General features: G+C 37.8%; 2 protein-coding genes across 2 annotated transcripts in view; both read right to left on the bottom strand.

Annotated features, from left to right (window-relative positions):
• The window catches only part of LOC6562014, a 58,409-nt gene that overhangs the window by 10,744 nt on the left and 24,238 nt on the right, over positions 1-23,427 (bottom strand). The window contains exon 8 of the mRNA XM_032735984.2: positions 20,661-20,881. Within this exon, the coding sequence (XP_032591875.1) occupies positions 20,661-20,881 (221 nt within the window). The remainder of the gene's footprint in view (positions 1-20,660; positions 20,882-23,427) is intronic.
• On the bottom strand, positions 14,151-17,329 carry LOC6562013 (receptor-type tyrosine-protein phosphatase kappa). The gene has a single exon (XM_001988471.3). The coding sequence runs from the start codon at positions 17,184-17,186 to the stop codon at positions 15,009-15,011; it is 2,178 nt and encodes a 725-aa protein (XP_001988507.2). The 5' UTR covers positions 17,187-17,329; the 3' UTR covers positions 14,151-15,008.

Raw genomic sequence — 23,427 nt, 5'->3', positions numbered from 1 at the left:
CTCATAGTTGCACTCATAAACAACGCATTGCGTGCTTCAAATATCACAAAAATGTTTGCCTTTCCCAGTTTCCCTCAATGTTTTTCTTTCTATTTTTATTCCTCGTTCTCTGCTTTTACCCGTTTCCCTTTCCGCACTGATGCCTGTCAATGGCTTTAATTGAAGCCTTTAGTTGGTGGAACGGATGACGGCAGGCAGCAGAAGTGGGAATACAGAAGGGACTGGTAAGGAAAGCAACAATCAAGTAGCAAGGAAAACTGCAACTGAAATTACAACCCAGGGCATTTGTGGCAGCTGCAATTGCCTGAAATAAGATATAAGAGCCAAGATATACCTTGAAAGCAGCCAACTAAAGCAAAATAAGCCAAGCAAAATATGCTCAGTAAGGATGTACATAAATATGGGTGTGTGCGTGCGTATGTGTGTGTGTGTGCCGGAGCACTACACAGCAAATGTTGCAATAAATTGCTGGCAGGTGAAATTAATTGGAAAGATATTTCAGCTATTTTAGCAGCTATCCCAGAATTCTTTTGGGTCAGGATACTGAAAACTTAATTACGACTATGCAAATAGTGCTGTGTATATTTTGAGCTCGTTCGCTCAGCTAATTAATCCCTCTTCTCTTTGGCCAGGACATTCTTGACAAGTAAAAAAACTGGACCATTCGCACTAAATTATGCAAACGCAGTGTGTGACACGCGCTCAACGAGTCGTGTCCTTGCTTGGCCAACTCGACAGCCAAACATCCTTTTGGCCACACCTCACATGACAGGCGGAGGCCTCAAGTCAAGTCTTTGCTGTTAGCTGCCTTTTGTTTTTGTTTTTTTTTCTTTCTGTTAGCAAACGACAGCTTGACACTCTCTCTGTTCGTCTGTTTGAGCTCGTGCAAAAATCAATTCACTTTCCCAACAAGATACCTTCAACTAAAAGAACCCAGCAAGACAGATAGAGTTTCAATCTCAGTGTCGAGAATTCAATAGACTTAGAGACAATGGCATTTGAAATAAAATAGCCAAAACGAGCTGGAACAGTAAGATATGTAAACAAGCAAGTTGTTCTGTGAATTATACTTATACTAAAGACTTAATCTATGGCCTAGATATACTTGATTTTAGTCAGAATCCATTATAAAGTTAGTTATGGTTACAGCTAAGTGTTTGCAAAGCTCTTAGGTTAAACTAGTGGTTCAAGCTTTGTATTAAAAGTTTGTTTGAAGCAGCTAATAACGTAACACAAGACAGATGAGATATTCATTAAATATACATGATATTTTCATTTAAAATATATCCTTTAATTGTTTTTATTCAGCAGCAAGCATCACACAAGACAACACCACAAATGATAAGCGATATCGAGTCGTCCACGTATATTGCGCATTCGCCACCTTGTACACGAAGAGCGATAGTTAATATATCTTTCAACTAGAAGTGACTTCGATTAGTTTGCTAAAAAATTCATTAAAAACTTTTAGCGTTAGACAAGGCAGACAAGCAGACAGGCAGCAAGGTAAGTGGGAAGGCAGTTAGCTTGGGGCTGGGGCCACCATAAGCAGCCAAGTTGAATATTTTATAAACTGTCGTTAGAGCCGTTTTCCCTTTCTTCTCTGCACGTGCGCTGCAGATTTTTATGCCAGGTCATACAATTTGTTGCAGTAGCCAAACAGAAAAGTGAAGGAAAATAAAAAATTACATGGAAAAAGAGGAAAAAATCACACGCTGAAAATCTCCTTTATAAGTTGCGACTGAGACTGGAAAATGGCTGCTTCGTGTTGATGGCTACGTCTGCGCCCGCAGGGAGCTGAGTCAACCAGGACAACAACAGCTATAGCAAATGTACAGCGACGTGCGATGTGGTCTCTGCCTCTTGGATGGCTTGGCTTGGCTTGGCCTTAGTCTGGCCAAGATGGATGGCCAAATATTTAGTGGGAGGTCAGCCAGGTTGCAGCAGTTGTCAGCTGGCAGTCAGCTACCTGTTCTACCTGGTCGCAGCTGGCAGCTTGGCAAGTTTGTGCCACGTTAGAAAACTTGCAATGTGAAAATCAATTTCATCAATTTTCTACATTCCCATTGGGTTAAATGGTGAACTTGTCTGCATTAGTGGCAAAGTCAGGAGTTGAACACAAAAAGTTGTATTTTGCAAATGGCCCATAAAAATGAATCCCCCGTGCAATAAATCTAGGTTGAAGTTTTAAATTGCATAAGCTATTGTTCAATATATTTATTATACATGAAATATATATTATTATAGAGCGATTTGACAAATATCTATCTCTGCTTGTGCTTCGAGCTTTGACGAATTAAATATGTAAGTGGCTTACAAAGTTTTCGGTTTCATAACTTTGTCAAAACTGAACTGATATTCCCAAGTAATACCTTTTTAGTAACGGTTTAACTTCTTACTGAATACTTAATTTAAAGTTGTATTCAAAACTTTCAATTGCCATAAGTTTTTCGAAATTTATTCGATTTTCAAAAACCAATGCTGAAGGAGCATGGCTCGACATTTTACATTTAAGTTCAATTTATACCTTCAAAGTGTGTCTGCTCAAAACTTTACACTTTGATAGCCTTGGCGAAAAAACGACGCTTTTCATGTTTGACGTCTAGATACATACCACCTATATTTGATCGTAATTCATGTACAAATTCGAAGGACATCGTATACCAGTTCTTGGCCCCAGACTTAATCTGGACAATAACCTCGTGCCACACATATGTATGTGTGGTGGGATCTAATTTTGCCAGCGAGTGAATGCGAACGAAGTGAATGCGAACGAATTGCTAAATGGATTTCTGGCAGCTGCTTGGGTAAAACATCAAACGAAACTTCTTGGCAAAGGACTCAAATTGTGTCTTAAGCTGGACTCAACGTGCATTAGCAACACGCAGCGCAGATGGGTAAATGTGTGGAGGGGGCGTGGCAAGAGTGGCAGACAGAAAGGCGCTTTAGCCAACGTTGTTGTTACAGGTGAATACATTCTGTGCAAAAGGCGAAAACAAAGCCGTTACCCATGTGGCTAGATAATAACATTCCACGAGGCCCATTCCCATTCTCATTCCCATTCCCAAAATGCCAACTCCTCAATTCCAATGCTTTGGTGGCTCAGCTACAATCTCAGACTGCCGACAGGTGTACGCCAACAATTTTCAGTTGAATCTCGGCCAGCTTTTTGCTGCAGTGTCACATTTTTAGCCCCTTTCAGACGTGCTCAGACAATGGCCCAAAAAGGTCAACACTAGTAGGGCCTTAACCCATTCGACATGGGGGCCACTTTAGGGTCGTTTTGGGGTGGATTCATAGAATGCGAAGCAGATTTCTAGGCTCTTACATGGATTTGAGTTGTGCTGCTGGCTCTGCTGCATATGTAATTGTGTGTGAGTGTGTGCATGTGTGTGTGTGTTTTGTATTCGTGTATTGTTGGACTGCCGAAAGCTGTGTAAATAGCATTTAAATCCCAGGTATTTTCTATGGGTTCAATTCTGTACTGAGTTAGTCACCATCGGCTCGTTAGATTTTGAGTAGACTAAACCCTTAGGCTAGCCTGGGAGCTATTGGGTTAGACAAGCTTTATAAACAGTAGCCAAATGGAATAGGCATGTAGTCCATCTGAATGATGTCTGCCACCTGCTTCTCGGTTGCATCAAGAGCACAAAAAGCAAACTGAAGTTTTAAAATGCTAACTTTTCTCTTTAAGTTTGAGCTGCGAACTCAGCACAAAAATGAATCGTTGTACATACCTGGAATATAATTTTCATGTTATAATAAATAGTTGCATTCTTTTTTTTTAATTCGAAGCATAAACGAAGCATAATTTTAATGAATTTATGAATTTGAAAAAAGAATTTCAAGCCAATATATGTCGTCTTCTATATATGGGATACAAATATCAGTCTGAAAGGTAGTTACAAAAAATTCCATTTGCAGAGATGCCACTCATTTTAGTCTCCAATAAATACGATATTTGTATCTACCATAGAACCTGTTGCCTGTGGCTCTAATGAGAGTTTTATTTTATTCCCCCGTACGTCAGGGTCAGAGGTTAGAAGACACCGCTGACGAATTTACATATCATGGATCAAACACAAACCGAGCCTAGCTCCATTTATCTATGGGTTGTGCTGCGGGGAAAAGGCAGGGCTTGGCATGTGCCCAGGTCGCCTCGAGCACTGTTGGAAAAACAACACGCGTCTACATACATATGCATAAATTTTACGCACAACTGAATTGCGATGGTGCTGATGCTGTTGTCGTATGTGTGTGTGTGTGTGTGTGTGTGAAAGCGGATGCGGATGGTGATGTGTATGTGGTTAGCTTGGTTTTGGCTGTAGTATATGCAGCGATTGGGTGCGGAAATCTGCACAAAGAAGAGCTGAAAAACAAACCACATTGGATGAAGGGGTGTGTGAGGGGCAGGGACAGTTAAATAGACAGGCTGACAGGCGTCGCTGGGCGTGCAGAATTCTGAAATGCCGTCATTAATCTTTATTTGTGCCGGCGAACGCGTGAATAATTTAGCTACCTAATAATAAATCATTGCAGCTGTGCATTAGTTGACTGTCGCTCATATACATATATCTCTCTGTGTGTGTGTGTGTGTGTGTGTGTGTGTATGCGTCTCCATCTCTCTTTCACTCTTTGTGTCTTTGCTTATCTCCCAGCGGAAGTGCCGAGTAACATGCTTAAATGCTTATCAAATTTAATGCGTTTCCACTCCCCAGAAACCTGATGAGCATTAATTAATTGCCAGTGCCACAATGGAACCACCTCCAGCTTGTCATTCAAGTAGTAGCCCAAAACTTTAATAACTGCCCCAACCCCATCCCCTAGCTTAAAAGACAAGACAGAAGTGTAGTATACAGGTTAGCCAAGTCTAACCCCTATGCAAGTTCGAAATGTTGGTTATTTGTCAAAAATTTAATTTCACCAAATGAGCGGTTTAAAATTACGCATACGTCGCATGGGCAAACATTTGTAAATTTGTTGTTTGTGTTTATATGTTCCCAAAGGCCATGTCATACTGATTTTGACTATTTTTGTGATTCACATTTGCCACCATGGATTTAGATTGTGTAATTGAAATGGTTGGTAAAGTGGATTAAATAGTAAAATAATTAATAGCTACGCATAATGAGTCAAATATATCTATGCATTAAGCTAGCTGTATTCTCGTCTTTAAAATATGATTTTTATTATTTATATATTATTTATAAAAACCGTTTTGTGTCTTACTCAATCGAAAGCGGATGCCAAAACAATTATGCATATTAAAAAGTGAGATATTCACGAGATATTTATTTGCTTGCAGCCTTTCTCTAGCTATGTATATATTATGTATGTGAATATATTCAGTATATTTTTTTGTATACGTGATTTTTCACCGGGAAAACGTGATATATGTATATTATCTAGGGAACAGAACGTACTCGTTTGTCGATTTTCAGCAGCTTTCAAACTTTTGCATTCACATTTAACGAAAGACCAAAGCACCAAACAATCATGCCACATTCAAATGAAAATGAAAATTCCTATATGGCAATGTGGAGATAATTTGATTACGTCTCAGAAATATTCTAAATACTAAATTGCAAATGTGAAATGTGAATTGTGTAATCCGAAAAATGTTTGGTCACAAAGCACATTTCGTGTTTGCTGCAAATGCATTTAGCTGTTGAATAGGAATTTAAATTAAACTATGCACAGCCCGACAAAATGATGGCTTAAATATTCCCAAGTTGTTGACCAGGTGCACAGAATACTTGAATCCAATTGGTGTCCTATTTTGGTATTTTGGACATCTTTGCAAGAGTGTCAGCCAGCAAGTACAATTAAATATTCAAATGTGCACTATCAATAAATGGTTTGAAAATTTGTGATAGAGCAATTTGGTCTACTGCATCCTGGCATTGCGGCAGACATTTATCGGGTTTACCCTTTCGATAATTTTGGTTTCTTTCATGTTAAATACCCTGCAGCTGAAAGGAATGTGCTGAGACGGTTTATAATATGATGTATATGATATATGGGATATTCCAGCAAGATTCTAATTTGTAAATTCTTTTAAAAATCAATTTGAGGTACTTGCTACAGGGTATCTTTAAGTAGTGCATTCTCTTTAATTTAATTTGTTTTTTATTTTATTTTTGTATTTTTCAATGCATGCAGCTCGATGCAGCTGCATTGTGGTCAATGGCAGTGTCAAACTTGCAAATATTTTCAATTAAAAGCGTTTGCCTTACACTCCATCTCTTAATCGCTCCCTCTCTCTCATACATTGACCATCTCCCTCTCTCTCTCTCCTTGCGGCACTGCAGCTATTTGATGCACTTTTGACTCGATTTAATTGTATGTGCTATATATATGCAGAGCTGTTGTTTGTGGCAAAAAAAATAAGGGGGCGTATACATGAGGTTGGCGTCAATTTGCGAGCTAAAGTTAAAATGCTGACATTTTTGGTCAGCATAACGAAGGGAATCAGGCTGTAATTCACAGCAACTGCACGTTAGGCTCACGTTCAGGTGTGCATTTAAATTGCAGATAAATATTTGTGCATTTTGTCAATGGCATTTTTGGTGCAATCATTTAAAAGTTATTCGCTTTTGTGGAATGTGCACTTTTCTTTAATATAGGAATTATAAAAGGCTTTTTTGTTGATGTTATCAATGAATAAATTTTAAGGCTTTATTTGGCAACTCGTCAATATTCAGTCGGTATGGACTGACTTTTTTTGGGGCTAAAAGCCGATACACCAAATTTCATCTGCTGAATACGAAATCTATGCAATATTTTGTTGTCAATGCAATTGTATTTTCAACTTATTATTGAACTAGTTTAAATACTTCCTTTTGCTTGTTTGCAAATGATATTTTTGAATCAAATTTGAAATCATCTTAAGCTGTTTATAAATGAAAATTTGATCGTTCTACAGCTATGTATAGCTTTTAGTCTCTAATGGGTTTTCAAATCCTGCTCCCTTCTAGATTAGAATATTCATCATCGTGATCAGATGTAATTGCCAGGGCACATGTATTATTACATGAATGCTCCTGGTAACACCTGATTCACCCACTTAATTAAATTTCAGAAGCTTAGCTGCCTGGTTGCCGTAGAGACCAGACTTAACTGAAGCCGTCTCAAATGGACAAGATTATTTCGAGGATTCGTTGTTGTTGTTTGTTGTTTTCGTTGCTGTGTTTATATCACATATCAAAACATGTTCAGTTTTAACTGATGATTGTGCGCTTGCAGGCACTTCAGGGCTGTGAACCTTATTGACTAATTTTACTATGCTCATCAATTACTATATCTTGTGAGGCGACTGTGTTTTATGGCAATAGGTGGACTGGTACCCACAAACACAATAAGCACAAATGTCATTAAATTATTTCTGGTAAATTGATATATGCCTATTGGATATTTATTGAACTGTGTTAGCAACGTTTGGAGCGTCTGCTGTTCTACATGTTTTCGTGGATAGATTTGCGTAGCAACGGTCAATGTGTAAGGAGCATTTTTTTGTGGCCAGCTCATGCTCTAGGGAATTGTGCATGTTTCTAATTGGGCACTTTGCTTACGACTTCAATTGTATTCGCAAGTGTGGAGAAGGAGGTGCAAGGAGCTTTGGACACACAATTTGGAAGCTCCACATCAAATATGAATGGATTGCTGTGGATGCATAACCGTTCGGCGGGGAAGCAAATGTAAATTTATTAGTCGACAACCAAATAGAAGTCAAAGGAAAAGCTCATTAAAAATGTATATAATTATTTATTGATTACGATTCAAATGTCATGAAAAGGTTTTATTGCTGCCCTACCTACAATTATATGTGAAACTTTATTTGTATAATTAAATTTAATTTGGTCAAGACAACCAACATAAACAAAAACTAATACAAATAAGTTATTTAATAATAATTAATATAAATATTTGTATCGATGTTAATAACATAAATATATTTGATGTACATTTAAAAAAGTTAATAAAATGTAATATGCTGAAACAGAGAGAAATAAAATGTTAAATGCAAAGCTAAATCATAATTTATGTTTTTATATTGACAATAATTTATTGAAATCGATAAGGGCAAAGGGAATTTATAATATTTGTACCAGATTTGATTTCACGATATAAATTGATTTTATTGATCTGGTTTTAATTTTGCTGAAAACCACAAAATTAAAAGCAATTACTTTTCAAATCGCACACATGTCAGATTGCAATATCAATTTACATTTTATTTTAGCTGTAGCTGTCAAATAACTTATGTTGTACATTGGCCAAATAATTATTAATCAACAACAAACAAATTACAAAATTATAATCAAATATTTATCGATTTCGCTAATGGCATATGGCGTGTGCAACAACAATAATTGTAACTAACAAAGAACATCCAACTAATTATGGAATGCAATTGCACCGCACAGACCACAAAAAAACATGGCGTCTATTGCCAGCAGGGCATAATTTAATTATAAAACACTTTTTTGTTGTGCGAGTGGTGTTACGGGGTTGGGAGTGCATAAGCGCTTCTAAGCTGCAAGATATTTAATTAAATATTAAACTATAATTTTGTTAGACTATTAACACATAAAGTTGCGAGTTTGTCGGAGCAGCTCACAAAAATTGTTAATGGTATTTGACGGGAAGCAACTGACGCGCACCACAAAGGGCAAAAAGGGGACAACGGTTTAAGGGACGTAGTTGGGGTGGCATTAAACTTTTTCACTAACTGCATAAAACTTTGCGTGGCTTAGCGGAAGTACGTGTGTGGGTGTGTGAGTGCTAGTGTGTGTTGCAGAGTGCACAAAAGCATAATTAAATACATAATGAACAAGGCAACAATATTCATATTTCAAATTTTTGTGTATTATGTAGAAAGCTTTACAAAATTTGTTCAACTCACAAACTAAAGTGCGTGTGCGTGAGCTGAATTGTGCAGGTCATTATGACTAACTACAACATGCATATAAACAACCAAGAACAACAACAGCAACAACAACAACAATAGTTACTGCTGCACGTAGCTTTTTTGTTTGCATCCTATTTGCATGCTATAATTTCCATCTAGTAAACTCGAGTTTCTGTGCCAAAGTTTGTTGCTGCTGTTGCTGACAACCACTTGAAGTGCACCTGAGATCAAAAATGCTATTCACTTACATGGTTTCTATGTCAGATACACGAGTGCAGATTACCATAACTCCTGCCCAATTAAATCTCAATCTGTCATTGAGAATTGAATCTAAGCAGTTTGAGTCTGTATGTGGATAAGACAGCTTACAAGTTTCTTAAGCTAATTAAATTCGATATACGCTCAAATTATTCAATTATAGAAATCAATTCAAATGGGAAGCTTGTTGAATGTGTGTAGACTTTAATCAAAGTTGAGATTTCAAAATGTTATATTAACAAACCTTTTCTTTTAATTAACATTCCAAAGTGATACTTCACAAGCCAAAGAGGACTTGCAACTGACTTGCATCTACTGACTAATAAGGTTTGTTTTTGCAGTGAAGCTATATACTTTGTGGTTGCTTTTGAAATCAGTTACAAGCGCAATTTAGCTTTAATTTGATTTGCAGCGCTCACTAAAATTACTCTCTTAATGACCCCGCAGACATACATAGACAAGTGTACAAGTGTTTGTGGGCTTGTGTCTCTTAGTGTATTACATGCAAGCTGAAGTCAGTTGCTTAGAAGAGGGTCTCAAGTAGTTAGCACACATGTTTACAATAAACCAAGGCAGTCAGCTTGAGAGGCAGTAAACTAAATGGCAGCTGTGCAATTCACACACACAGCTAACACACACAGCTAACACACAATAGCATCCGCACACACATACAGACAGCGCCACAGAGAAGCAGTGTCAGTCACTTAGTCAAACGACCGCCCGTTTCAATTTGTCAGTCATCAGAAGTGCCAAGTGCAGTCTCTGTGAGTGTGTGCGTGTGTGTGTGTGTGTGCGTGTGTGTGTGTGTATGTCTATGTGTGTGCGTGTGTGCTATTTGTATTGTCTGCATGTCAAAGTCATCGTGTTAACATTAATTAAATCCATTCGGATACCATTCAACAATGCATTGTCCCAGCCTCACTCCATTCTCTCTCCTCACTCCCAGCCTCGCTAAATTCTTTGTTTTAGTTTGAATTTGCCATTGATTCTTGCATCTTGCTTGTGAATGCTGCATTTGCGAGCAGTTTTGTCATAACTAATGAAATTTGAAAATATATATTGCGCAAATATTGGTTTAATTGCCTTTTATTCAATTCACTTCAAATTGTGCAAATATCGAGTGCTTCTCAGCATGCAAGAAATATATCAATATCGTTATAATCCTTGGGGGAAAATATATAAAACAATGCCAGAAAACAAGCTGTTCACTTATTGGTATTGAATTAGGCCACATTTGTCAGGCAATTGACTCGTTTTAGCTGCTCTCATAGATATCTAAATGAATTCTTTAATTCAATTTAAGCTATTGATAACATAAATAATTATTGGAAAATTTAAAATTAATTATCTCGATTTATATTTTTGTATATATTTCCGGTTCAAAAACTTCGTAGTATTCATTCAATTCCATTTTATTCAATTTCATTCGCAAGGAAGACATTCTTTAATATTATTTGAAAATTAAATTAATAGGCTCAATTACAATTTTTTGTTCAGCAATCTGGCGCATACAAATTGTTTATTTGTATTATATTCTTTTGAACTGAAATAAAATAAATCGCTACTTTGATCTATGCTCTGCCTATTTTTTGGTTTCCCGCTAAGAATCTTATGCTCTCGGCTGATAAATACTTAATTAAAATATGTCTGTGCACGGGCGGCACTGAAAAGTATGCTAAGCCCAGGGGCAAGAAAACAACGGTAGCAAGAGCAACACCAACAGCAACACCAACAGCAACAGCAATAGCAAAAAGCAACAGCAATAGCAAAAAGCAACAGCAACTGTCACACAAAAAGCATTTGTTTAATTATTTAAATTCAATTTCACGTCATATCAAATTAGTGCCACTCATTTCCACTCCAAGCACGTGAAACATGAAAGGCGACCACATGTGCGGTGTGTGAGTGTTTATGTGTGTGTGTGTGTGTAAATTAGTGTGAGCTTCTGTTCATTATGTTCATGTGTGTGTGTGTGTGTGTGTGTGTATAAAGAGCTAAAGACCAACAGTTTTTAACTCATTTTCATTACGTGTCCGACTCGTTGCTGCCAACATTTTTATTTGTGGTGCACATAATGCCACACACATATGCTTATTATTATAATTATTATTACAAGTATGATTATTATTATTATTATGCATTCGCTCGCTAAATTCTTGGCTCGTCAAATGCGTGACTGAATGCGCACAAATGTGCATGCGAGCATGTAATAGACGAGGGTATGTTTGTGTGTGTGCATCCCTGACTTCAATTGCAGTTACACACACACACACACACACACACAAAGAGAGTTCCACACAACTGAAACTCACGTAGACGTTGCATAATTGAATTAGCCAAACAACGCTGCCGACGGCATCCAACATAATGCCTCAAACAATGGCCAATAATGTGCCATACGAATGGCGACCGACAGGAGCCTGGGCACAACGGCAGCTGTGGCAGGTAATTGTGCGGCAATAGTAGTCCCAGCAAGTAGGGGAAACAAATAATACACACAAGCACAGTTATGAGTAGTTGCCTGCATTGAATGCGACCCTCTACCATGTGAATCCTTAAGGGAATGCTGGCAAACAGAAAGCAATTGGTATGAGTTGAAAACCACAACATGTACTTAAGCACCCACCCACAATGCTTTAAGTTTAAATAACCCTTTAATACAATTAAAGGTCTAATGAAGATGACTTTTTATACCACAAGTCTATTGAATTTTCGAGAAAGGGTATTACGAACATGTTCAAAAGTATGTGTGAGGGAAAGCAGTAACTGCCAAGTCAATTGTCTGTTTTGTATTCGATAGCTGAAACTCGTTTTGAGAATATCGATAAAAATTGAAATCGAACAGCTGAATTCAGGGTATTTCCTATTAGAAGCCTCTCGACCAGCGCATGCTGACTTGTTTATCATTAACTAAGTGACATAAAACGATTTAGTTTTGTGTTTAAATTCAGCACGATCTTCATGGCTAAGAACAATCCAACTATGAATTATCTATTGTATTTGCATAATATATAAAATTCTGTATAAAAATATTATGTTACCAATATTATGTTACCAATTAATTTTCATTCGTCTCTTAAATTAGACAGATAAATATTAGATAAATTACCTTTAATAGGCATAATTTTCAGCGATTGTGTTTCTGCAGAAATAAATATAGATTATCACATTTCATTTCACAATAATATAATAAAATCCTTAGATTTATTGTTAAGTACATTAAATGAATAAACATATATTTCTGATTAGATAATATCCCATTAAAAAACAATTTTTCTTTATCGTATTTTCCTTCCGAATATTTAGTTGCACACACACGACACACTCGCACACACGCTCAGCATATGCAATTAAAAACAGAAGTTTATTTTTACGATTATATGGAACGTAATATAATATAAATTATATCTGGCTCCCCGCTGGCAATATTAATGGGCATTGAGTTTTTAATTAACTGAAACTAAAATGGCTCTCCAAAAACAAACCATGACTAATTTAGAGTACTTTTCCACATACCCTCGTGCTCAGAGAGCCCCCGCAAATTCATTTGCCACGCGCTTGTTTTGTATTAATAGCTCATAAATAAATTTTCCAAGCGCAAGAAAAAAAAACGCAACTTATTGCTTTATTTGTGTACGAGTATTTTATATATGGCGAACAATTTTTAAACATGCCGCATGACAACAGCAACTACAAAAGCAATGGAAATTTGTTTGGTGCTCGAGCTAAGCGAAAGCAAAAAAAAAAAAAAATCAGAAAGTACCAAAAGCACTCGCAACTTTTCCAGCTGCCTTAAATCAGTTTAACCGGTTTTTACTCAATTTTTTCCCTGTTTTCATAATTTTCTGCTTTATTTTTTTGCTGATGTCATGGCGAACGCTCAAGTTTTACTGTTATTGCTGTGTGTTGCTTGTTGTTGTCTTTTATTGCTGGCCAAAGGAAAGAGCTGTGCTGTCATGTATCGATTTTATAGCGACCACACCTTGCCCCTCATTTGGCCATCCTCCCCATATACCCTACCCTTTACCCTACGCCCTTCACGAGTCACTTTATCGCCAAGCGATATCTATATAATGGGGCCTCAGTTTGATTTGTACGCATTAAACTGTAATCTGGTCAAGGTTCTTTATCGCATTGCGATTATTATTGTATGAAGCATCTTGTTTTGTTTATCATCGTCATCATCATCATCGTCTCATGTGATTGGCGCACTTCCCTTTTTCCACAATTGCGGTGCAAAAATAAATGTTCAATAAATACGCAAAAAAAAAAAGGAAAGAAAAATAAATGAAAAAATAATTTGATTGATATTTTGAGTTTATGACTCAGTTTTGGAATGCACAAATCAAAAGATGTAAAATGGTTTGATCAAAAGATCTTTTCCTGTTGTGGCATTGCAATTAATGCCATGAGTTTGTGGCCTGGTCAAAAATAAAGCAATCAAAGTTTGGCCAATCGAAATATTCAAGAATTAAGATCAGTGCATATCATTATGCTTACTTAGAAAATATATGTATATGTATTTATTTCAGTTGTTGTTTGGTAACTGAAAAACAAAGCTGAATCCATACGAATAAAACACAATTCAATTATTTGCTTTCCGTTTTTGGTTTTGCTCTCGATTTTTGTGATCTACTCCAAAGTTTCATACGGAATCGATCCAAAATACATATGCACATTTATTCACATTTAAAAAAATAAATTCAATACATTTACAAGAATATAATAATATTTGTATATATATGTATATGAATATAAGTGTTGTGTCTGTTGTGTATTTCTGTTTGTGGTATATGCAATTGAATTGTTAGACAAATATATTCATTTTCGAATGCATAAATGCTAAAATATAGGAGTATATTTATATATATGTAGTTGTGTGTGTGTGTGTGTGTTTTCATTTCGTATAAATCAACAATAGTTGCTTCTCAAGTTTGGTTATTGTTGTTGTTGTTTTTTGATGCGTTTCGCTTTAGTCTAAATAAATAAATATTTTCCGCACATTTGGTAACATGAATAAAAAATACAATTTCCAACAGCACTTCTCCGAGAGACCTCTACAAATTCTATGCGACTTTCTTTTATACATAACATAACATTCAAATATATATATATATATATATGCTATGTATGCTGTAGTATAGTTAGATATATATCAACAATTTTGTATAAGGTAGCAAGTTTTTAGAGTTAACGTATCGTAAAAATAATCATATTTAATCGTAAATCGTAAATTTAATAGTTTAAGTTCACATATATGAATATTTGTGTGTATATATATAGATTTATAAGTATATACTATATATAGTAATAACAACAACAATTAGGGCATTTAGACATGGCACATACAGTTCAGATACAGATCATAGACAATATATGGCTTTTGCATTTGATTTCGCTTACATCATTTTGCGATCCCATTAGGAAAATTTAAGGGACAAAATATCAAAAAGACAAGTACCATTTCGTGACATTTTGGAAATTTCATTTCCCCTTAGCCAACGACAGTAAAAACACAAAAGAAATAAAAACAACAAAAATACTCCGTATTATTGCTTTAAGGCTCTGTGCCAAGCCGAGTCTAGCCCCATTCTCTACGGCTCTCTATAGAATAGACATACGTACATTCAAGATAGAATAGTAGTATTAGGCATAAAATGTGGACCACTTGGACATAAAGTTTTGTTAACCATAAAACAGTTGTTCTCTTTTCTTCTTCTTCTACTTCTTTTTTCTTTTTTTTTGAGCGAGTTGCACTCGTCGAAAAAAAGTGGTGTAGAACCCTCCAAAAAAATGTTGGTTCCATTACAAAAAATGTGTGTGTGTGCGTTGAACGAGTTCAATCCTTCTTGTTGAGAAAGTGAAGGACATAGTGGAGTACCAGATCGTAGCAGTACTTGTACTCGGTCATATTCTCGACGAGCTGTGGACGGTGTCGCCGCACGGTCTTCACGGCCTGAAAAACATCGACTTCACCGTGCTGTATGACCTGCTCGATGCACGCATTTGCGGCACAATAAACGCCGGCACGACTGCGCCCATCGGGCGAGACAACACAGACGGGTCCATAGTCGACCTTGTTGCGCCAGATCTCGACCATATTCATTAGATACACCAGCGAATTGGTTGAACTTGGCACCTTGTGACCCATCGGCCAACAGGTTAGCTGGAACAGCTGGACGGTACGCGTCGGCGCCTTAACACCCGCCATCATTTCCGTTAGCGAAACGATCTTCTTGTTGATCTTGAACTCCCACTGCTTTATATTCGTATAGCTCTTCGACATGACGTAGTGCACGGTGAAGACCGGTCCATATTTCTCCATTTTCGATTTGTTTGGCCAGAACGAGGGATACTGTTGCGATTGCGATGGCGGCTGACAGAGCACCACCACAGCGGAGCACTCATGATCGTAGACCAGTGACCAGAACTCGCCCAGCGTATGCTTCATGGGCCATTCGGTGTTGATGTACTCCCGTGGCTTTGTGTAGCCATCCACAAACACCGAGTTGATGTAGTCTGTGAAGGCGTTGCCCTGAAAACTGGTGAGATACGGACGGAAATTGTCGGGTGGCACACAGAGCACATCGCGATTCTTTTCACGATTGTCCGCCCGATGACCGCCAGCACAGTCACCGATGGTGAAACGTGGCGTTTGCTTGCAGATCTGATCGTATTCCATCTGATACTCGTTCAGCTTGGTGGCCGAATTTCGGCGTGCTTTGGCCTTGAGGCGATCGGAAAGCTCGGAGACGGGAAACCAGGTCTTACCGCATATAATATGCTCCTCGAGCGTATCATAAACGAACTTGTATTGTTCCACATTCTCGACGAGACCTTTGCGCGACTGTCGCAGCTTCTTCAGATAGCCAAAAACGTTGAAGCACTCCTCTTCCTCGGCCAGTTCCAGATTGGCATCGATGGACATATAGACACCGGAACGGCCGCCGCCATCGCTGCAATGCACCAGAATGGGACCACGCATATCGACATCATCGTCATCTTTGATGATATTGCCGACAACGAGTCGCACCCGTCGTCTAAATTCCAGCAGGGCATTGGAGAAGGGGCAGGAGTGGGAATACCATTCCGTATAGTGAAACTGGAGTATCAAACGCTCGTCGGTCACCTCGCCCTGTTCGCTCTTCTTGTACAGTCGAAAGGTGCGTATGTGAAAGTTGGCCAACTGCTCCTCCCGCACAATATTGATGTGAATATCGCCATAGGTCTCGTGCACCTCCATATTCGGTGGCCAGTACTGCACGCACATGACCTTGGCAAAGTCAAAGGTCTTTGTCAGCATCACAATAGCGCTAATGTTCTCCTGCCACACCATGCGCCAATACGCATTCACCGTCTCCTCCACAGGACCCTGAGTGACGATGTAAGCATTCGGCTTGAGCAGACTGTCCACATAGCTGGCATTCACATAGTCGGAGTCGGGCACACCGGGTAGCTTCTGCAGGACAACACGATTGTAGTCATATGGAATGCACTTGGGATTCTGATTCTTCTCCGCGTTGTTCTTCTTCAGGGCATGCCGGCAAGTGTTCGTCTCCACTTTGGCGGCTGTCTGAAATTCCAGTTTATAGAGCACCGGAAATTTGCGACGCAGATCGCACAATTTGAGAAAATGCCGCACATCGATGGGGCCATTGGGTATGGTCTTCGATAGCGAATTGTTTTCGTCGCGCGCCTCCAGCTTGATCCGGTCGAAGGACAACAGGCCGCTGTTGAGCATGCTCAGCTTTATGGTATTCGGTATGGAGACAATGGCGCGACTTTTGCGCTGCTGCCGTTCGACGTCATCGTAGCGTGCGGATGACCTCGACCTGTGCTTGCTTTGCTTTGTGTTATTTCCACCACTTGTGTTGCCATTTGTTGTTTTTGTTGTTGTTGTTGTTGCTGCTGTTGCTGCTGCTGTCATGGTGCCGTTATCCGTAGTCGACGTAGCTGCTGCTGCTGCTGCTGCTGCTGCCGCTAGTTGTTGTTGTTGTTTCTGCTCCGTTGTCATCATCAATCAGTATACAGTATACAGTTTGTGTGCGTGTGTGTGTGTGCGGGTGTGTGTGTGTGTGTGCAAGTGTGCGTCGTTGCGTATACGTAGGAAGAGGAGGAAGTAACCGATTAGTATTTGTTCATTTGGCTCATTCTTTTCGGTTTTGGTTTTAGTAGCTTATTATTTTGCATTGCATATGGTTTCGCTTTTTCGCTTTAGCTTTTGGTTAGTAACTGTGAATTGTGTATGTATTTTGTTTGTTCACCTTTTTTTTTTTTAAATGCGCGTCGCGCTAAACGGAATTTGTTATAAATAAATATAATGCACACGTATATTGTTGGCTAATTTTCTTCTCGCGCTGTAGATGAATACTTTTTATTTTCCTTATTTCTTTTCTTTTCTATTTTTTTCTGTTTTTTTTTTTTGTTTTTTCTATTGTATTTTTCTCTCTGCTCTTCGCTTCACTTCACCACAACGACCACTGTTGTCTGGCGTGTGTTTTTTGGTTCGTCTCTATCGTTTGCAGCTCTACCTGCTGCTGCTGCCGCTGTTGCTGTTGATGTTGCTGCTGCTGCTGCTGCCTCGTTGGGGCGAATTTCGTGAACGACTGTCCGAACACTGTGCGATGTTTTGCGCTTTCACCTCAACACGGGCAGCCTGACAAGGCGAAAAGAGAGATATTTGGCGAGAGGGAGAGCGCTGAACAGCAGCAGCGCCTGCTGGCTGGCAACATATTCACCATGGCACATGTGACTGGCGCTACTTGGGTGCGTGACGGGTATTTTTAGCTATGCGGGTGGAACGGAATGTGAATTGCCCACATTGGTATAAAAACACGACAATTCGCTCTCAACTAAATAGTTTATAAAAAAAGTTAGCAATAATAATAATAATATATTTCTTTACAAAATATGAATTTCAAAGGCAACAAATTATATTTTTTATAATAATATTCATAATTTATAAAACAAATATTAATCCACTTTACAATAAGAAAATGTTATTTATGTATGTATGATTTAATAACATTTTAAGCTATAATTATATATTAAATATAATTATATTATGTATATTATTATATATAATAATTATTCTTAATGAATGAATCCTTTGTGGTATAATTTACGTTACACTGAGTATAAATAATTTCTTACATATTCCATTCAAATTTCCATTTGATTAGCCATCACACAGTGCAATTCACCTTATAGTATGAATGAAAATTTCGATTTTCCCATTGCACGCTCATTTCGTCGCAGCGAAAAGCTTCCATTTGCCACACAAGCGATTTCGCCCCAAAATGCTGCTGCCACAAATGCTCTCTCCCAAAATAATCTCTCTCTCTCTCTCTCTCTCTGGAAATTTGTTTTTGGTGCTCTTGACGCTTGCGCCTTATGCGATTTTCGCTTTTCATCACGTATTTTGTTTTCGCCGATTGTTTTGCGATGTGTAATTGAAAATTCCGTTATTTAAATGAGGAAGTGACGTTGATTTGTTTTATTTTGTGTTTGTTTTTGTTCTTGTTTTGATTGTCATTAAGCATTTTAATTTCCATATTTAATTGTCAGGGCAGACCCAAAAATTATGAATTATTTGCGTCGCAGATTTTCGAATATTTTTAATAACTGCAGTAAATTAACATTTCCTGTTTTGGTCAGCTAACTTTGCCATGCGATTCGATTTCGTTGTTGTTTCTATTCTAGTTGTTATTGTTGTTGTTGTTCTGCATTTTCACATTTTCACGTTCACACACATTTGATTTCCGTATGCACCTCATCGAAATAGCATTTGGCAAGAGCCCATAGCCAAAGAGGAAGCGCAGCGCAGCGCGTCCCCTCGACACATGCCATGAAGAACAAACAAAAATTAATGCCCCGATCGTAATGATGTTATTTGATGATGATCATCATTATCACAGCATCGTGTGGCCGATGCCGATGCTGTTGCTGTTGCTGTTGCTGCTGCTGCTGCTGTTGATACTGATGAAGTGTTTGGCGCTCTCGAGGTAATTTCGAATTTCGAAATATTTACACGAACGTATGTCAAATAATTCGAAAATGTAAACAAATCGTTTGCATACATATTGGACCTCGGCAATCAAATCTTGTCTCGATAAGTATATAGCCTTGGTGATATTTATTTGTGTGTGCATATGTATTAATGCAATTTGATGCCCTCTATAGATATACGCATTTAAAAATAATTTAATGGCACACAATTCTGAATTCTTTGAAATTTTTTTGAAAATCAAATTCAAACTTATCATGTGCCTAACTATAACTATTAAAATATTTAACTGTGAGCTATGTTGAACTGTCCTGATATATAAAGGCATATTTCTCTTCAATAAATGAGCGAACAAAAGACTAATTTATCTCTCGATAATGAATTGAGTATGGATATTGAGTATTCATGATATATGTATATATACTTGGAGGTACGAAAGCATTTAAAGAGATCTGTGAAATGCATCGGTTATTATAATTACTATATCATGCATTATAGATTTATTTGCTATGTATATAATTGCATTATTTGACGATCACACAGCGCAGCTCAGGTATAAATAGTAATTGATCAAATTCAAATAAAATAATATATTCTCTGCTCATATGAACATATTCTGGAGATATTATATTAACAAGCTCTGTGGAGCTTGGTATTGCTTGCTTTACGGGTTTTGAATGAATATGGCCATAAGATACAAAAAGTGATTCAGGTAATTAATATTATTACAGTTACACAAAATTTAATTTTAACAAATAGTTAGCAATTCAAAAGTGATTCAAGGCTTTTTGCTTGATGACTCGTGTTTTTTGTAAAATAAATAGATTTTATTAGCTGCATCAAACAGTTACTGATACACAAATCTATTAGAAGATTTTCAAGTCCTAAGCTTCTGCGGTCTCCGTTAGAGTATTGAAAATGGTTCATAATATTGGATACACTGTGTCTGGCGAGTCGTAGTCAATTAAAGATAGTTGCCTACCTTCAGGCCGATGATAATCCTACGTAAAGCCGCGTGGCTCTTGTGAATTGCTGTAGTCACCTAATTTGAGAGCTGTTGACCCATTAGGCACACAAAAGCGTGGCGCCCCTCTCAAAACGGCGCTGGTGCGCAGCTCAGGCACTTAATATGCCACCCTGCACCGATAAACGCCCCACAACCAACTCACATAAACACAAACACACACACACACGCACACACACACACACACACACACACACATCCAAGGGGAGAGCGAGGAAATACGCACACACATTTATGACTAAGCCAACAAAGCGTTGAGTGCGGCTGACCGCAGCTTGCAGGACTGAGGACGACGCATCTTTAGCGCCACAAAATCCGTATTTAAGCCGCATGAGGCAGCTGCAAAACCAACCCAAACTAAGCCAAGCGGAGTAGTACAAAATTGAACCGCACCTCTTTCGGCAGCTCAACTAATTAGAATTAAATCAGCTAAAAGGGAGAAATGTAGACTTGCCACTTACCTTGCCAAATATGGTGAGTCCGCCATGCTTCATATTAAAGTTTGGCGCGTCCGCATAGCTTGAATCGGCCCACGGTGTATGGCATGTCGATGTTAAGGTCATATACCGTACACCAATCGCATACAGGGTGCGCAGTACCGCCAAAGAGCCACCCAGCGAGTGGCCGCCCTCAACACCGGTTAGCGAGCAGAGTTGTTGGTTTTTGTGTGCATCGATGATGTCTGCAATGATTGCAAAATAACAGACATGGAAGCATTTCAAGAAGTTGAAGTTGAAGTTTATGTTGCAGCTGTTTTGCACAGAATTACAATTGGAGGCTTAAACTTGGCATTCGCTTTTTTGTTCCTTGCTAGAAATGTTCTGTTTTGGTACACTTGGCAAAATATATTGTTCTTGAATTTTTCTCTTTTGTTAGAATATTAATTTCTGGATTTGAAAATACTTTACGAAATGATAATTTTATTTTAAAAATGCATTTTTTAGAATTTATTTCTAAATTTGGGATAGTTGTATGTATTATATAATTATATATTTTCTATTTATATATGTGCAATTTTATGTCAAAAAAATAATTAAATAATGGCAATTTTTCTAAGTGCATACACGTCTGTCAATTGCTTAGCTGCCCCGTTGAGCTCTCTGTTCATTGCGGTCTTAGTCTGTCTCTGCGTCTGTCTGTCTCTTTGTTGGTCTGTCAGTTTAGCCCAACATGGCATTTGTGCTATGCTATGCAATATTTACGCTTGTCTTGGCCAGCAGCTTTGATCTCTTTCATGATGCTCTATTTCGTTTTGTTGCGAAGCACTTGTCAAAATACTTGCTTATTGTTTATTGTTATTTATTTTTTTCTGGTATTTTTTTTTTATTTTTGTTGTGGTTGTGGTTGTTGTTTTGGGCTATTGTTTTTAGCCAGCAACTTGAGCAATGCTTGCATAAAGTTCTTGAAGAAGTTCTGTTTTTCTTTTCTATATATAAACATATAAACTATCTAAATTTATTGTTGGAGTGCCATAAACAACTTCGCCTGGCTGACCTATTTTTCCAAATGCTAAAAGTCATTAAATGGCTCTTGAACTGAAAACTGAGTATATTTCATTAAATAAAAACTTAATAGCAGACGTTTGGAAGAAGTTGAGTGAAAAGTTTCATAAAATTGAAAACAAGAGACTCAAAGCAAAATTGTAAGTAGATTAAATCAATTTGTTTGATAAATGAATATTAATTAATTTTTCAAAAGGTATCAAAATTTCTTTTTAATGAAATTTTAGAAGCTGACAACAAATGAATTGTTTATAGCAAAGTTAGCTTGATGTGAAGCATTCGATTATATTTATTGAAACTACCTCACCAATAGTCGTATGAGTAAAATCTGCATCCTTGGGGGAATTCATGGCACAAACACGCACACTTAGAAGCCATTCAATAATTTGTCGCTGCGTTCAAATCAAGCATTGTAATAACATTTCAAATATCACCTACAAGGAAAGCGACTCAATAAATTGCCACAAAGGCAGCAAGGGGGGCTGGAGAGAGCTGGGAACATAAGGAGAGGCCACAAGTCACAGGATGTGAACAGGGTCCTTGCTGGCAAGTTTTCAGGTAATAAGTAAATAAGCTGCGTAAAATCAAAGGGCGCACTTGTAGGAGCAGCTGCCCCTGAATAAAGAGGACTTGTGGTTGTTGCTGCTCCTATTGTAGTTGTTGTTTTTATTGTTGTTGTTATTGGCATGGCTTCTGGCTGCTTGCATTGTTATGGGAGCCAGGAAAGCAAATACCTGCCACAAAACCTGCTCGATGTCGTCGTGTCGTAAAACCCTAAAATATGGAGCAAATAAACAAATATTCTGGCAGGACCTTTAGTGTGCAGCATCTTTTGCTGTTATAGTTGTTTGCTGCTGTTGCTGTTGTGGCACTCAAACGGGTGCCAGCAAAGGCACTAAAATGCGCCACGTGAGCTGAAGTTCAATTTTTCGCTTGTGCAACAGCCGAATGGGGCAGCAAACCGAGTGAAGAAACAGCAGAAGAGACCTGAAGGGACTCGGCATTGGAGCTGCTGCTGGTCCGGCATCGTAATTGTCTGTGACTGGGTTCGACCATGGCGACCATGGCCTCAACGTAATGTATAATATATGGGCCATGCATCGGATGCGATTTGGGGCAATAGCGAATCGAATTCTCCAACACATTTCAGAATGAAAATCCCCAACCAAATGCCACTTGATGCTATAAACCAATAGTAAGAATAGCAAGTGTGCCAAACTCCAATCAAGAAACTCAAACACACTCTACAAAGTTTGTTACACACATCAGAAGTGAATAAGGAGAACAACATCAGATAGTTGAATTCAATAGAAGTACAAGTTGATTTATCTAAGATTTCTATGGATTGATGCAAGTCTTAAAGAAATATATTTTTACGTTTGAAAACTATAAACATAAACTTCAAAAAAATCAAGAAATGCCTTATTAATAATTCTCTTATCAGTAACTCGTGTTTTTCTATTAAATATTTTATAATTACTGATAATAATAAAATGATAATAAATTCCAATCGACTATTACACATCTGATTTATTTATGGAACCCAAAACTCCGCGTACTCTATCTATTCAAAAGTAATAAGAAAAGCGACAATCAATATTTTTCCATACGATTCATTTGATAGTCTTGCAAGATTTCGCATGCGCCCAGGGATGGCATTAAAGTGTCAAAGGCTTCTAAACTGAATGCAATTTCTGTGTTCAATTTCTTTATATCTCTCTCCGTC

The sequence above is a fragment of the Drosophila grimshawi genome, unplaced genomic scaffold (assembly GCF_018153295.1).
Source record: "Drosophila grimshawi isolate 15287-2541.00 unplaced genomic scaffold, ASM1815329v1 contig_1377, whole genome shotgun sequence".
Classification (NCBI taxonomy): domain Eukaryota; kingdom Metazoa; phylum Arthropoda; class Insecta; order Diptera; family Drosophilidae; genus Drosophila; species Drosophila grimshawi.
This window is presented reverse-complemented; position numbering and strand designations above follow the sequence as displayed.